General features: G+C 39.8%; 1 protein-coding gene across 6 annotated transcripts in view; it reads left to right on the forward strand.

Moving 5' to 3' along the window:
* EML4 (EMAP like 4) overlaps positions 1-16,893 on the forward strand; it is a 262,705-nt gene that overhangs the window by 154,197 nt on the left and 91,615 nt on the right. For 4 of the 6 annotated variants that reach the window (XM_039529317.1, XM_039529314.1, XM_039529315.1 and 1 more), the window contains exons 3-4: positions 8,626-8,755; positions 15,043-15,213. In XM_039529317.1, the coding sequence (XP_039385251.1) occupies positions 8,626-8,755; positions 15,043-15,213 (301 nt within the window). The remainder of the gene's footprint in view (positions 1-8,625; positions 8,756-15,042; positions 15,214-16,893) is intronic. The other 2 variants (XM_039529318.1, XM_039529319.1) reach the window with 1 other exon arrangement.

Below are 16,893 nucleotides of genomic sequence, written 5' to 3' on the forward strand. Positions count from 1 at the left end.
GAAATTGTGGAGTTTTAACATTTTCTTACAAACTGAAAATTCACCCATTTTTCCTCAAGAAATTCTAAGGTACACTTTTCTTTAGTAAAGACAGGCTAGTTTTACGGTGAAGATGCCTTCTGTCAGGGAGCAATCAGAAATTCATATTTTTGATTCAAAGGTAGCCATTTATAATGAGCAAAATTTGGGAGTTACAAACTTAGATGAAACTACATTATACAACCTCTTTTACTGCAGCCTGTGCAACTCACATAATTCCCCCTAGAACTTGATATTTTGATTGCTGTTTGGAATGTGTCCAAGTATTTCTTTTATCACTTCTGAATTCCTTATTTCTGTCAGTCTAGTTTACAAACAAAGCTGCTCCAGTTTTACTAAACTCAGTTTTTAAATTGATTTAATTAAACTAATACAAGTCTCTGTCTAGACTAACTTAAATCTCAAGTCAGTAAGTGTTCTGTGAATCACCCTAGCATGTTTGTGGTCATTATTAAAATAATAATTTAAAAGAAAGTCCTTTCATTTAAAAATAAGTCACCACAATCTACTACAGATGAGAATCAACCCTCGTACTGCTGCCAATATTATATGGGCGAGAGCACATTGTAGCTAGGAAAGAGCTGGATATGATTGATCTCAGATTTTATTCATGGATAAGGTTTTATTATTCAGTGTAAAAGTCTGAGACATTTTATCTTTGTATAGACAGTTCCTTGTAGATGTAATGTCATGAGCCCAGTATTTGCATTAGTGTTCTCTCCCTGGGGAGGAGGAGGTTGTACATGTTTTTTCCATCTGATTATGTGCCTGTATCAGATGTTTCTGATCTGAAGCACTGTTTCTGTGTGCACTTTACACACAGCTTGTCCGCTGAATCTTTTGTGTCTGTCAGAGAATTCAGAGTTGTTACACGTATCTCCCATTCCCATTTCTGCATAATTTCCTCAATGGCAGCCTGAGATGTATTGATCTATTACCACATACAGAAAGACAGAGAAGGGTCACCTACAGTTCAAGAGCAAATCAGGAGCCTTGACATATTGTATCTTCCTGGATAAGATGATTACTTAGTCATTGAAAATAAAACAAGCTCATTTATGTGCCAGTATTACTCAAGATATTTTTCCAGTTCATATTGGTTTATGGCTTTGCTGCTATCTGTGTTATGAAAACGTGTTTAGGGTATTTTAAAAATATGTTGAATTTTGAAATTAGAATCTTTATTAAAAAATGAAATAAAACATGTCCACAAAAGGTAGTCTCTAGAGCGTGGCTAGCTGAGAAGAATTGTGTTTGTTTGATTTGTTGGGGGCAAGAGGCTGGGAGAGGGGAGGGGAAAAAAAATCAAAATGACTTATATATCATGGGGTGTTTCAGAGCTGATCTCTTTCCTCCTCATCTTCTACATTCTTTCCCTCTTCTACTCTGCCCAGGTTTTTTCCTGACTGCTTCTTTTGGCCTTTTGAGCTGACTTTCTGTCCGCTTTCAGTAGTACTCCGTACATGTGGAGCAGCCTGCCAGTTGATGTTTCCCCAACCCCCAATCTACTCACATATTTGTTAAATCACACATTTTCTTGACATACTTAACTTGTTACACACAAAAAAGGTTAAAATAACATGAGTAAGGTGGCAAAGTCAAGCACTCAGAAGTCAGGAAATGCCGGAATTAAGGTTGCCGGTGCAACCTTAATTCAGCCAGTCGTGCATATGCTTTATAATTAGGCATGGTAAATGTCAGTAAACATCAATTGCACCATAAACAGACAATCAGTGAAAAATTATATACATCGATGATAATCAGACTTTACAGATAGGCAAAGTAAGAAAAATGCTGCTTGAGAACTTAGTTTGGATTTAAGAATATTTATTTTATATATTTTTACATCTGATGTTGACAATTTCTGTTTTAATGGTTATAAAGCTTTAACTTTTTTGAATCTCAATGTCTGCTGTCATTAAATAATTATATTGACCCCTTCATTGTCTGACCCACACATCATTTCCCACAGCTGTGAACATTTAAATAGAAAATTTAAATAAAAAAAGGTGAAAACCCATAATTTCCCAAAAAGGTGAACATTTAAATTGATAAAAATAAAAAAGCTTAAAAATAACCAATATTATCCATTGAAATTATATTTAAAAAAATTGAATCCTGCCATACGTAACTATAATGCAGTCTTTAATCTTATTTAGTGTGGCTTAAAACCAACAATGTTAGATGTCCAAATCGAAGCTGGCAATAATGCAGAGCAAATGGCAGAGATACCACTGGGATATGATTATTTGGAATGTTGATTGACCAGTCCATAGTCTGAAGTCTGTTTCTGCAACCACAAATAGAATTGCATCTTAGTTCCCATTTATGGAGAAGGGATGTGCGGCTGCAGTTCAAAGTGGACCATATTTTCCATGGAAGTGAAAAGCCATTGGGTTCTTCGGCTGAGTCCTTGATGAGCTGTTTATTCAGGATGTCAGCGGCCTTCCGCCTTGCTTGTCATTTATCTTCAGGTGGAAAACCTTGAGTCTTCGAGCTTTTGTGCTGCAACCCAAAAAGATTTTCTTGATTTGAATCAGAATGTTGGTGTATTACTTAGATCTTCTGGTACTGGGAGACCCTTGTTCCCTCGAGTTTGATGGACCTTCTGAAGAATTCTCAGGTTATGACAAATTTGGGGTGGGTGAATATATGTCAGTATGGGAAGCCATGGTTCTGGTGTTGATTCTACTGTGGCCATAATAATCCACATAACAATGTTGTGATCATGTAATTAGAGACTGTCTATTCACATACTATTGTTTCCACAGGATCCCTGCCTCATTCAGAGTACAGGGCAGATCTGCTTTGGAGATGGAGCAGGCAGGGTCTGTAGGACACCTGCCTGATTTGTTTCAGAAATTGGAAAGTCTGCAGTGAATGAGACAGTGAATTGCAGGAGAAGAAAGAAGGGTCTCATCGCTCAGGCAGTTCGATGCTGCCCTGGAGCACTGGATTCTATTCCTGCTTCTGCCACAGAGTTCCTGTGCGAGGCTAGGTGTAAACCAAACTTTGAACAGCTGGTCACTAACTGTGTGTTCCTCATTTTCTGGGTGCCCAACTTGAGACTCTGGAGTCTGTTGAGCGCTCACAGCTACAGCTGATATCTTGGGAGATGTGATTTGAACACATAATGTGCTACATATATGCTAGATCGAGGGATGTGATCATTCCCCTCTATTCAGCACTGGTGAGGCCTCATTTGGAGTACTGTGTCCAGTGTTGGGCCCCACACTACAAGAAGGATGTGGATAAATTGGAGAGAGTCCAGCAGAGGGCAACAAAAATGATTAGGGGGCTGGAGCACATGACTTACGAGGAGAGACTGAGGGAACTGAGATTGTTTAGCCTGCAGAAAAGAAGAATGAGGGGGGATTTGATAGCTGCTTTCAACTACCTGAAAGGGGGTTCCAAAGAGGATGGATCTAGACTCTTCTCAGTGGTAGAAGATGACAGAACAAGGAGTAATGGTCTCAAGTTGCAGAGGGGGAGGTTTAGGTTGGACATTAGGAAAAACTTTTTCACTAGTAGGGTGGTGAAGCACTGGAATGGGTTACCTAGGGAGGTGGTGAAATCTCCTTCCTTAGAGGTTTTCAAGGTCAGGCTTGACAAAGCCCTGGCTGGGATGATTTAGTTGGGAATTGGTCCTGCTTTGAGCAGGGGGTTGGACTAGATGACCTCCTGAGGTCCCTTCCAACCCTGAGATTCTATGATTCTATGATACATGCTCTGAAATACCAGATTGGGTACCCAAAATTAGTAGATGCATTTCCTCTTAATCTCCCTGTGCTTCAGCTCCCCTTCTGTAAATGGGAATAATAATACCTCTTCATCTGTCTAGGATGCTGTGAAAATAAATTCATTAATATTTGTGAAGCACTCAGATATGATAGTGATTAGCACCATAGAAAAGCCCATGAGGAAAGTTTTAATTCGGTCTTCAGAGCCATGTTTGAATAGTGTGCAGTAAGTCATAGGACTACAGGTTGAACAGCAAGATGGAAACAAAATATTGACTAGCTGCTCATTAACTGAGCACTGTACATCCTGTGCACTGAATGATCTAGGGATCCAGTGGAAAAAATAGTATGTGTTCGTGTAATTAAAGACTGTATCATAATGCATATGCACAAGGGGATTGAATTAAGGTTTTACAGGCAACCTAAGTTCTGGCATTTTCTAACTTCCTAACTGGTGAGTGTTTAACTTTGTGTTTTTAAAAACCTAGGAATTTACACACAAAAAACTATTTAAAAACATTATTAAAGTTACAAACTGGAAAACAGCAATTCCATCATGTCATATTGACACCTATGTAGTTCATCAGAAGGGTTGGAACCTTTAGATCTGCCTCACTGACATCTGCTACTTGAGCTAATGGAGTAACTGATGGCAGTAGTAAGTTGTAACCCACTGCCTGTGGGCTAGCATTGGAAGGGGATAAGATGCTTTGCCAGAGGGTTACATAGATATTTGCTGACAGTAGAAGAATGGTGAGACTCAAGAATCTTGGGTTCCATTCCAGCCTCTGGGGAACGTGTGCTCTAGTGAGCACAGAATGTTTTGCTCATTTCCTCCAAGCTTAACCCTTTCCACCCTGTCCCAGTTCTGTCTTTTCTTGTTCCATCGTAGCCAGTCCCCAACTACAATCCACAGGCTTCTGTCAGGGTTCCCTCCCCACTGTAAACTCTAGGGTACAGATGTGGGGACCTGCATGAAAGACCCCCAAAGCTTATCTCTACCAGATTAAGTTAAAAACTTCCCCAAGGTACAAATTCGTCCTTATCCTTGGAATGGTATCACTGCCACCACCAAGTGAGTTAGACAAAGATTTAGTAAAAGGACCACTTGGAGTTCCTGTTTCCCCAAAATATCCCCCAAGCCCCTTTACCCCCTTTCCTGGGGAGGCTTGAGAATAATATACCAATCAAATAGGTTAACAAGGTGGGCACAGATCAGCTCTTGGGTTTTAGGACACTAAAAACCAATCGGGTTCTTTAAAAGCAGAACTTTATTATAAAAAAAAAAGTAAAAGAAGCACCTCTGTAAAATCAGGATGGAAAGTAATTTTACAGGGTAATCAGATTCAAAACACAGAGGATTCCCCTCTAGGCAAAACTTTAAAGTTACCAAAAAACAAACAAACAAACAAACCAGGAATAAACCTCCCTCTTAGCCTAGGGAAAATTCACAAGCTAAAACAAAAGATAATCTAACACATTTCCTTCCTATTACTTACAATTTGTAATCTTAGATGCTTAGTTCAGGTATGGCTTTAGGAGATGTATTTTCCCTGTCCTGGTTCCTCGCTGACCCGGAGAGAACACACAAAGAGAACAAAACAAAAACCTTGCCTCACAGATTTGAAAGTATCTTCTCCCCTTATTGGTCCTTTTCATCAGGTGCCAACCAGGTTATTTGAGCTTCTTAATCCTTTACAGGTAAAGGAGGGATTTTACACTACCCTTAGCTGTATGTTTATCATCCCAGTCACCTTGCTTAGCCAGCACTAGTCTCCCACTATGGACTTCCTGCATCAGTTCTGGTCTGCTCCCCACCAGTTCCAACCTTTCACCACTCCTAGTGCAAGTCTGCTTGCCCTGCCATTCCCATTTTCTTCTCTACAATCCCCCTGCTCCATGTCCCTGTCTTCCCAATCCAGACCCAATTTCCCCCCTCCCAACTGCTCTTCCAATCTATCTCTTTTGCGCAGCCTTGCCTCCAGCTTCCACATTCCCCATCTCCACAGGCTTCCAGTCTTTGGCCCTGGTTCCTCATTTATTCTCAGTGACCAAGTCCCTGCTCCAAAGCAGGGGGATGCTAGAACATCTCAAGCAAAGGTCGTCAGTGTTTTGTAGCATGGGTAAAACAACGTATTTGTCTGTATCTTTGTTCTTGGAGATGGCTGAGCCATTTGGGGTTGCCTGGGGCCCCTGCAGGTGCTGTGGGAATGCGGCCCAGCTGCTTGGGAGGTAGGCAGGTGGTGGCACGCAGACCAGGACCCCCGCTGGTGCTGAGGGGGAGGGGTCACTGGGGCCATCAGGCTCTCTACCTGGCTCCACACCTCTCCCCCCAGCAGCAGTAGAGTTTGGGTGTGGGAAGGGGGCTGGGGAATGCGGCATAGGACAGGGTGAGGCAGGCTCTGGGCAGGCACTCACCAAAATAATTTTCCAGAATAATTCAGCCTGAGCTAGACACCCAGCATGGGAAATTTCAGCCCAAACAATTAAAGTTTGGCAAAGTTATAAGTAAGGTGCAAGTTTGTCACGGGGGATCACGGAAGTAATGGATTCCCTGACTTTCTGTGACTTCTGCAGTGGCTTGTGTGCCTGGCTCAGGGGCAGCTCAGGCAGCCCCTGCGCCAGGTGCACTGGCCGCTGCTGGGACAGTCTCAGCCCATTCTCTTCCCCTCCCACCCCCCGCCTGCGACAGAGTTTGGGTGTGGGAGGGGGCAAGGAATTGGGGCACCGGAGGGGGGCTTCCCGGAAGCAGCGACATCCCCATTGCTCAGCTGCTAGGTGGAGGCATGGCCAGGAAGCTCTGCACACTGCCTCCTCCCAGAACACTGGCTTCACAGCTCCCATTGGCTGAGAACCGCAGCCAATGGGAGCTGCGGGGGTGGTGCCTGCAGGCGGAGGCAGCGCACAGATCTTCCTGGCCATGCCTCCGCCTAGCAGCTGAGCGAGGGGGATGTCTCTGTTTTCGGGGAGCCCCCCAGGTAAGCACCACCCAGAGCCTGCCTCACCCCATTCTTTGTCCCAGCCCCCTACTCCCTTTCACACCCAAACTCCCTACCTGGCTAAATGCATCCCTCCCAAGCAGCTGGGCCGCCTTCCCCCAAACACCCGTGGGGCCCCTGGGCAGCTGCCCCCTCCAATTTTTAGTCAGTGGTATTTTTAGTAAAAGTCGTGGACAGGTCACGGGCTGTGAACTTTTGTTTACTGTCCGTGACTTTTACTAAAAATACCTGTGACTAAAACGTAGCCTTAGTTGTAAGCAACTGAAAACAGGGTCTTATGATGGGAAGTGTCGGGCTACTTTAATAGACAATGCTACCTGCCCTGCCCATTATAAGGACCTCATGGCAGTGTACATTGGTGTGTATTGTGCCATTCTGTTTATAATGACCAGGGACTTCATGACTTGTGGTTGCTACAGCTCACTTGTAATACAGTCCTGTGTGTGTTGATGGCACTATGAATTAATAACACAGTGATCTTTTGGCCAAAATCCTCTTCCCAGGCCACAGCCTGAGTAATTCTGTTGTATACTTGGTAGAAGTCAAATCTCTTCAAGACAGTTATAGTTAAAATAGCTTTCTTGGCCCTGGAACCCCACCCTGGGACAAGAAGATTTGTATAGCAATAAATAGTGTGGTCTGCACCAACATAGTACTCCTTACTGTAACATGTGTTCACAAGGTGTAGGAAGCCCCGACAGAGGTGTGTTGTGCACCCTTCCCTTACACAGGATTTTCTACTCTAAATGTACATTTAGTTGCATATAGTATCTTAGATATTTACCTAATGGGAATGGTTTGAATACATCATAATTCAATAATGGCATGCTATCTTTCTGGTTCCTTCATACTTTTTATCACAACGCACTTTATGAAGGGATGATAATGATGAGAGAGCCTACCAGATGAGCTTCTGGGAAATGTGATGATTTAAGATGACTCAGCTTTTTGAACCACAGAGTGCTCCTGCACAAGGAATTTGTATTCCTGTTGCAATCACGACTAAAATAATCCTGTGGCAAGTGAAGTTTAGGATGATACTGTGCTAGAGCATTGGATTATAATTTACCATTTGACTGTAACATCCCATTTGAGTTACTCCACTTTACAATTTAAAATGTCACTTTTATGTTTCCATTTTTGAATTCTACAAAAGAATCCCCCTATGTACAAACATCCTTAGTTTTGGCCGTTAAAGTGCTGTTTCATTAGCCAAATGCGTATGTGAACATATTTTTGGTTAATAGTATCATGTCAGATAAATTTTATTCCTAGCTTAAACAAATTGCTCAACTATCAAAACACAGTATTTCTTTGCAAAAACTTCATGTTTATTGGTTTAGTGTGAATAGTTGACAATAACTCTTTATCTGTCTATCCATCCACCTACCCACCCACATGAGGGTGTTCATACCATACACACCGCATATGAATTGTTCTTGTTTCTATGGTCTTCTCTTAAAGTTTTAAATTATTTCAGAGAGCAATTTTTGGATTAATACACAAATCCTTTGTCTTGAATGCCATCAACAATGCTGTATGAAAGCCAACCCCACCAGTTATGGTTCTTAATTTGAATGTCACATGGATGCTTTCTCTTTATTTGCATTATTTAAATCAACTTTTATTACAGGACTATTTTTCTTGTGTTTTAGCCTGTATTTAAATGGCTGAACTGTATATTGTTTAACTCTGCCTTTTTGATTTTTGAAAGATTTTTGAACACATACAATTTTCAGAAATCCAGTCCCCTTTTAAACATTGTTATAGTCCTAGCCTTCACAACCTCCTCAGGTAAGGAGTTCCACAAGTTACTATAAAATCTCTTTTCCTTAAATTTCTTGTAGGTCAACCAGGCCTCCGAGAAGCTATCTCTATGTCCTGTATAACCAATGGAAGTGCAGGAAGTAGAAAAACAAGCCATAGTTCCTCTGTATCAGTTGCCAGAAAAGAGACCCTCTCATCTGCTGCTAAAAGGTAATTGCTTCTTAAAAAGTTAAATTATACAAAACCACAATAAGGAAGCCCCTTTTTGGGTTAATTTTGAAGTTTTCTGAAATATACCAATTAAAGAATAGGATTTAGACTCATAGCATACCATTAGAATTAATTACAGCTGGATATATCGAAAGGGGATCACAAATGGAGATCACTTTGGTTTACAGTGTACAACACATGAAATTAAATGTTTACTAAAAGAGAAAAAACATATTTCTAATAGGGATTTTTGTTCCAAAATTGAACAGACATTCATGCTTGGACAGACATTCATACTTTTTAGCATGCACCTGAATTTTTTTTTTCTTGAAAGGAAATAAACAACAAATCTGACAACATAGTCTTGAAATAAAATAGCTGATATACCAAAGTAAAAATTATGAAACAAGTTAGGTGAATTTAGGACAGTGTGTTAATCGGTTCTTTATATAGCACATTTCAAACTTAAGAGAGTTCTTATTGCAGGATTTTACAAAACAAATTTGTAAAAATAACATAGCTTGAATTTGTATTTTACTTAGTATCTAATATATATTTGATTTTTTCATACAGTGGTTTCAGGAACAAGCAAAGTGTTCTCTTATTTATTGTTTTCTTCGGGGACTTTTAACCACTCATTTTTCAGCATCTCAGAGGAATGGTTTGTTTCTGCTCCTGTTTGTTGGAGAGAATGAAAGAAAAAGCTGCCACAGATACAGCTATGGAACACAGCACACGTAAATGTTTTACCATCTGTTAAATTATATGTGAAAAGTTCTCGGTCTCTGTGGAGTACTGTGCTGACTTCAGTGGATGAGTTATGGTTAAGTGTGGATTTAAATACTGTTCTACACAATTAGAAGGGATGCAGTATATTTTAGGAATTAACAATATTGTATGTAAACCTAGGCCACTTACCTTTTTCTTCTGCCTTTAATTAGGAAAACAGTTAAACAGGAAAAGTGAAGCAGAAAATGTTTAAGGCTCTTTTGAGTACAGAAAGCAGAATTAATTTGCTCTTTCCTGTTCTCAGTTATGTAGTGTCTTAGTTTTTAAATGTGTGACTTCTCCTATCCTACAATGAATTGGATACTGAGTGATGTACATCTTCTACCTATTGGAAAGCCAGGAACTGTAGAAGAGGCAGTCACTTTGGAAGGTATATATGACCTAGCATTTCCCCATTAATCTTGTCCTGGAAGTATGGAGCCCGTGTGGCTGCCCTCTCTTTCATACTTCCTTCCCAGCTTTTCCCTCCCACATCCTGCTCAAAGCAAAAAAAGGAGACAAGGGAAGAGACTAGCTATGTCAACATAGTTTTTAGTGGAGCCAGACCTAAGGGAAGAAGATGGATGGATGTGTGGCCAGAAGGAAGAAAGGAAAAGAGAGTTTGAGAAGAATCTGAGAGAATGTCAGACTCAAGACCTTATGGGGGAAAGAATCACTCCTGCATCTCCTCCCTCCATGTCACCAGGAGCTCTGTGAAATCACCTAGGAGAATCTTAGACATATACCACTTCACCAAGACTACAGATAATCTGGATGAAAGTTCCATGGGCTCTGTGACACAGCTTGTCCAGATGAGAGATAGGTCACCAGGTTGCTGTAGGATCATACATTTGTTATTGGTTGGGGAGAAAACCCATCTATAGCCTTCCAGGATATATGTGGGTATGATCCTAGAATCATACTGGGAAGGCTTCCATGTATCCAGACAGACTGTCTGTCTTCTCTGCAGTTTTACTTCCAGGAATGCTATTAATTTCATCCTGTCTTCGCATCACAAATTTCTTAGACTACTTGGCTGCCTGTATAGACCAGGCTTCCTGGAGTATAACTTAATTAGTAGTTCTTTTGGTGGTATAAAGGAATCTCCATTTTCTGGATGATTCGCTCCTTGTTTCATCACTGGTACAGCAATATTCTTCTGAGTCTAAGGTTTACTCACCCTAACAGCTCAGGTTTGTATAATTGCAACACAAACTTTTGGGGTTAGAGAATGCCATTCAGGCCCCTTTGCCTTCAGTGCAAATTTTCCCCTTAAAGTGCTCATGCAACATCAACTTGTTGAACTGAAGGCAGTGAAACCAAATCTTATATTTGCAAACTGTTACTTAGTGGCCTTCTGGTTCTGTTATGGTTCAGCAGCTGTACAGCAGTGTCTTACATCATCCCACAGGTGGGATGCTAAAAATTGAGCCGTAATTTCAGAAGCATTGACTGGGATTTTTTAAAGGCACCAAGGGATTTGGGAACCTGGTTCCTTTGAAAACCTGAGCCTGGATAGTCTCAGTGTCATATATAATTCTGGCTTCTGTTAGGGCAGTCTATTTACAGGGCAAAGATTGGCTCAGCTGAATGGGATTGATCCCAGGGGAATGGCGCCTGAATCTGGAGATTTTCCATTCGGTATGTCAGTATCTGGGTCATCTCTTAGGACTAGCATGCCACCAGGAATTCTGCAAAATCACCCAGATTGTTCTGTTTCTCTATCCCTTTGCTATAGGGAGAGAGTATTTTTGATGAATGGAAGAGGAGAGCTGGGTTACGCTTTCCTGTTCCTTTTCCCAATTCCTTAAATTCTCTGCAAAATCTGACAGGTCAGAGCAAAGGTGATTTTATTTAACCCCTCTTAGCCATCTGTACCTTGGTTTTCAAGTCACAGGAATGTTTCTTAAGGACTATAGATATCCTTCATTAAGGACCATTTCCTTTTGAACATTTTGGGGAGATTCAGCCTTCTGGTCTGACTGAAGGCCACGAGTTACTCATGGAAAGAGCTGGTAGATTGTCAAAAGCAGGTTGGAGGTCACCAGCATCTAAAATGTGTTCACATTTTGGTGTTGCATAAGGACTGCTCTGCAGATGACTAGATGGCTGGCTGTTCACTCATCAGCCATTGTGGTTTATTTTGGACAGTTTATAAGAGTCTGTGGATTAATGTGGCTCAGTTTCATTTGGACTGTGTGTTCTCCAAAGAATGACTTCAGTTAAGTTTAATCTTAAAATGTCAGACTTCAGGTAAGATCATATCCTCACTCCAGTCTCTGGTTTGTTGTAGTTTGGGAGAAGAAGAAGAGACAATTCACAAGTTGGAATTACTTTCCAGTAATTAACTTTGTCACGGTTCTTTCTTCCGCCCTGCTTTCACTCTCCTCCCCATATACTTCATAACACAACTGTATGTATTTTGTTGATTTCTTCACTAGAGAGCTAGGGGAAATGCTTGTTTGTGTGTGTCTTCCTGAGTGTGTGTGTGTGTGTGTGTGTGTGTGTGTGTGTGTGTCTCTCTCTCTCTCTCTCTCTAACTCTTTGCTTCATGGTAGATGGACTCACTCAGTCCAGTCTTTGCTTCATTGTAGGAAAGGGGAAGAAGAGGTTATGACAAGCATCATTATTAATAAGTAAATTGTCTATACCGGATTGTGAGCACAAAGTACAGCTTTCATAATTGTAATAAGAGCCTGTTATTTTCTTTAGTGGTAAGACATTGCTAGGGCTTGTTTTTCTGTACTCCATTATCTTGTCAGAGACTTTGGAAAAAGGTGAAAGTTGTTCAAAGTGCTCTTATTTCCAGTAATGCAAGCTTAAACCTAGTGCAAACAAAAAATGGCTTTCGGAGTTCCAATTAAACAGGGACTTGAGACCACAAGTTTATCTACCAACCCACCAAAAGTCATCATGCTCTTATCTCAGGAGCCAATCACAAGCGTATCTTCACTGAAGGTGAAAAAATACTGTTGCGTGTTCCATAACTGCCTTCAAAACAAGCATATTTCTATTTTAATTTCTCTTCTAGTGACTTCCTTTAAAACAAAATATGCCTTGACAAGTTAAATTGAAGGAAACTCTATCTCAAAAAAAAGTTGGGTCTGTGCCAGTTCTAGCTGCTTTATGATGTATGACATATCCCCAAATGATTCTTTGTAAATATGTATTTTTTATATCGAAACCATCAGGAATATCCTGTCTTTTATTCCCTGCTTTTTACTGCAGTTTTCCCCAAAAGGATTCAGAGAAGTGGGTTGGAAACTTTGAGCCCTTAATTGGTGGCTGTTGAATCTTGAACAAAGACAGCTTTTTCTCACCGTGCACTTAGTGATTTTGAGTTAAATAGCAACTAACAAAAACAAATGAAAACCAGTGTTTTAGATAGTCTGAATAAAAATCATCTCTACTTTCACTTAGAATCAGATTCTGTTTCCATGGTTTGTACTGGTTTTCCATTCCATCTGGATTCTGTTTCCAGAGTGTCTTTTTGGGGGAAAGGTAGATAGATGAGTCCAGAATTTCTAATTTAGTAAAGGAAACAGGAAAAAATCCACCCTCCTCTTTTTTTCTTTTTCATTTGGAGATAGGGGAAAAAACAACTTTTCGTCTCTTCTTTGTGCCTATTTTGCTTCTCTAGGATGTATAATCCTTATATTTTTAATTTGTAGATTACTTTTAACTTGAGAGAGGGAATACCAGACAAAATTAGAGGTGGGAAATGGTAAACTTTCTTCTTGCTGCTTATTTTGTTCTATGGCATGTGAAAAATGTAGTCAGACTTCAAATTCATGTAACATTTAAAAGTCCACCTTCAGTATAATTAAAGGAAGAAAACATCTATATGCTGCAGAATACTACTTCCTTGAGAAGCTTGACTTGCCATTGTGTGTTTGCTTCAGCATGTCACAGGTACCATGCAGCAATGTACTTGAAATAAGTCACATGGCAAGAGTAAATTCTCAGTTAAGAGGGGATTGCATAACTGGTCTGTTAACGCTGATCCTCTCTGTATTCTTTGTACTTTAAAGAATGTTTTATGGCAAAAATGTATTGTTGGCTGTTTCAGGACTGTATTCTTTTGCTATGGGGAGAAACCTGCAGGAGTGAAAGATCCCTCCTAGTTTAAACTCTGAGTTTAGGTGAATTCTACTCTCAAAAAAGGGAGATTTGAGACACTGTTGAGGAGTTAGAAAACATGGCCTACAAAGTCTCTGGATTCCAGTATGGTGGTCCAGTCCCCTCCTCAATTCAGTTCATCCTCTCTCTTCGCACCAGAAGCATTTGCCCGTAAGGGGACACACTCACACATTTGAGGAGAGGACAGGGGATGCAAGAGTTGATGTTTATTTCCTGTGAAGGGGGAATCATACTGCCTGGAGAAGCTGCTCCCCCATTCTACCCCAGCTTATTTCCCCAAGTCCAATAAAGTGCTGACCACTTGAAGGACTTCCCCAGGCTTGAAAAAAGGGTGAGCATTCTACAAAGGCTCTGCTTGCCCTTTCACATGGATCTGGGGCACTTCTGCTCCTTGGTGTTGCTTTGCTCCCTTTCATACATCACAGCACAACGGATCATGGGGACCTGAACTAGTGAGGGACATCTACATTAGAGAGTCACATTTTCAAATAGTAACTGTTAATTTCGTTTGTACACAAATGTGGTAACTAGCCATCAGTTTGTCACATAAACATGTATGCATGAGCACATGCAGAAAACTAGCCATGTTGAGGCTGGGTCCAAATATCAGTGACAGCAATAGGAGTCTTGCTGTTGACTTCAGTGGACTTTGGACCAGGGCCTTCATGAATAAGAACATTTTAAAATTGCCATTTAAAATTATTTAAAGGGATTTAAAATGTTAAAACAACAAAGATTATGCTCCATTACATTGTTAAAAGTGAAGGAATTGTAAACTCATAGTTTGTTTACCACAGGTGCTGAAAAAGTGACCGTTTGACCATTTAATATCTGTTATGGCCAAATAGGACCAAAAAAGGTGTACCCAGTAGTTGATTTGGTACATGGCACATTTAGTTAATCCACTTCTGGAGAGACCCATGACTAGTAAATGCATTTTATTGCTGACAATGGAAGGCTAGAAGACACAAAGCATACACAACAATCTGCAGAGAGAGATACAGCAGAAACTAGGATAGATACAGGGCATATTTTAAATTGAAAGGAGCTGTGTTCAGTTTTAAATGGGAAGGGGTAAGTGATGAACCTAAAACAGCAATAAACCTTTGCTACTTTTCCAAGTAATATAATAATATTTCTTAGAACTCGACAGGAAGCTCTCTTCAACTGTTTGATCTTTGCTTTTAGCAAAGTACTTTACTAATAATTTAATTAACAAAACCCAACAACATCAGTAGATAACCACACGTTTTCTTATGGTGATTATTCTTTAATGAATTTTGAATTGCTTCTTCCTTCTCTGATAAAATGTGTGCATTTTTTCACCTTCAATTTATTTGCTTATTCTCTATTGTTCCATCTTATACTTTATTTTACAGCGGTACAGAAAAAAAGGAAAAACCTCAAGGACAGAGAGAAAAAAAAGAGGAAACTCATTCTAATGATCAAAATCCACAAATTCGAGCATCACCTTCTCCCCAGCCCTCCTTACAGACTCTCCAAACACACAGGCAAACTCAAGAAAGCAAGAGCTCTGCTCCAGCTAAAAGGTTTTCACAGTACCAAAGTACAGAGCTAGAAAATGGTTGTAATGATACTAAGAGTCCACATTTAACAGCAAATTTTGAGAAACCAAGATCCAGTTTCACAACTGAGTGCAAAAATCAGTATTTTTTGTGCTGCAAAATTGAACATAAGATGCATTACAACATTTACCATAAAATAAAGATTAAAAATGCAAATATTTCTTCCATAAATTTAAAGATGAGAAAAATAGAATTATATCCCGTGTACTTTGCAGTGTCTTAATCTCTCTTTATCATATTAGGATGTCTTAATTACAATCTTATTAAAATATATATACACATATATATATATATATATATACACATATATATATATATATAAAAAAGCCAAGATGTAATATATCTGAAAGTATGCTTTTAAAGGCGTTATGTTAAACATGACCAACTAAAACTGTGAACCACGTCTTATACTATTTACCACGTCATAATAGCACTTGTCATAAACTAGTATCATTACAACCCTTGACTCGGGTGCCTTTCTTCCCAAACTACTGTTTAATAAGACTGCAGTTTGGATCTTTTGCTTTTTTCTCATATCCCTGCTTGGTTACAGAATGGTCCATTTCATCTGATATCTAGGATTCTGATTCTACAAACATGTTTGGGTTCATATTTCTACACCAATGTTAAACAACTGTTTGACCGGGGAAGGGGGAACGGGAGGGATTTGTTTAGGGCCTGATCCTGCAGCCTTCACATACAGAATTCTTGCTGATTTCAGTGAGAGGTGCAGAGAACATCTGCAGGATGGTACTCTTTGATTTTTAAAATTGAATAGTTTTCAAATAAACCCATTTTAAAATTTGTAAATGTTCACGTTCACTACTAGTTTGTTATGATCCATCGTCACCTTTATTATTTTGAAACCTTGGGAAGGTATGGAATTCTTTCTCGGACCACTTGGCATTTTAGAAGACTAAAACAAACTCAATAACAAATGAATTATACTCTCAAATTTGCACTGGTTTACAAAACTATGTTGGCTTGTGTTGCCTGAATTCACAATTCTAATAGAAAATAAAAACAACCCTTTCACTTGACTGATGCATGTTTAACACTCATAAAGGCTGTGTCTCCATGTCTTGCACAAACTCTTATACAATCTAAAGCTGAACTTTGGTTTGTTATTCCCCTGCCTGGCATCTTACTGTAAAGAGACTTCTTGTTCCTGGGTTTAGCATACTAATTTGTTGCGGGGGGAGATGGCTTTTTAGTCTCTTAATATTTTAATATGTCTTGATAACTTGTTTGTCACAGTCTTTTTTCAGCTTCTTGAGATACTGTGGAAATAAGCTTGCCTTTCTAGAGTTGCAGTTTGAATGTTATTCTTGCAAAAAGTATTTTTGACTGGATGAGTTGCAAGGTTGTTGGCAGGGCATCTGCAGAATCATAATTCAGGTTATTTAATAACTGTTATAGCCAGACCACATTTAAACAAATTTCCTATGATAAAGATATTATACATGAAATTAACTGCAGTGAAACCAGTGACTACAAAACAGTTTTAAACTGCCATTAGCATAAATTTGGCTCCAGCAGGATTGCTGATGTAGTCTATCAGATATTCATGGGTCTAATTTTCCATGATATTGGGCCAAATCCTGCTTGCCTTATTCCTCTCCAGGAAATCTCACAGAAGTGAAT

This window comes from Mauremys reevesii, linkage group 3, assembly GCF_016161935.1.
Source record: "Mauremys reevesii isolate NIE-2019 linkage group 3, ASM1616193v1, whole genome shotgun sequence".
NCBI classification, from domain to species: Eukaryota; Metazoa; Chordata; order Testudines; family Geoemydidae; genus Mauremys; species Mauremys reevesii.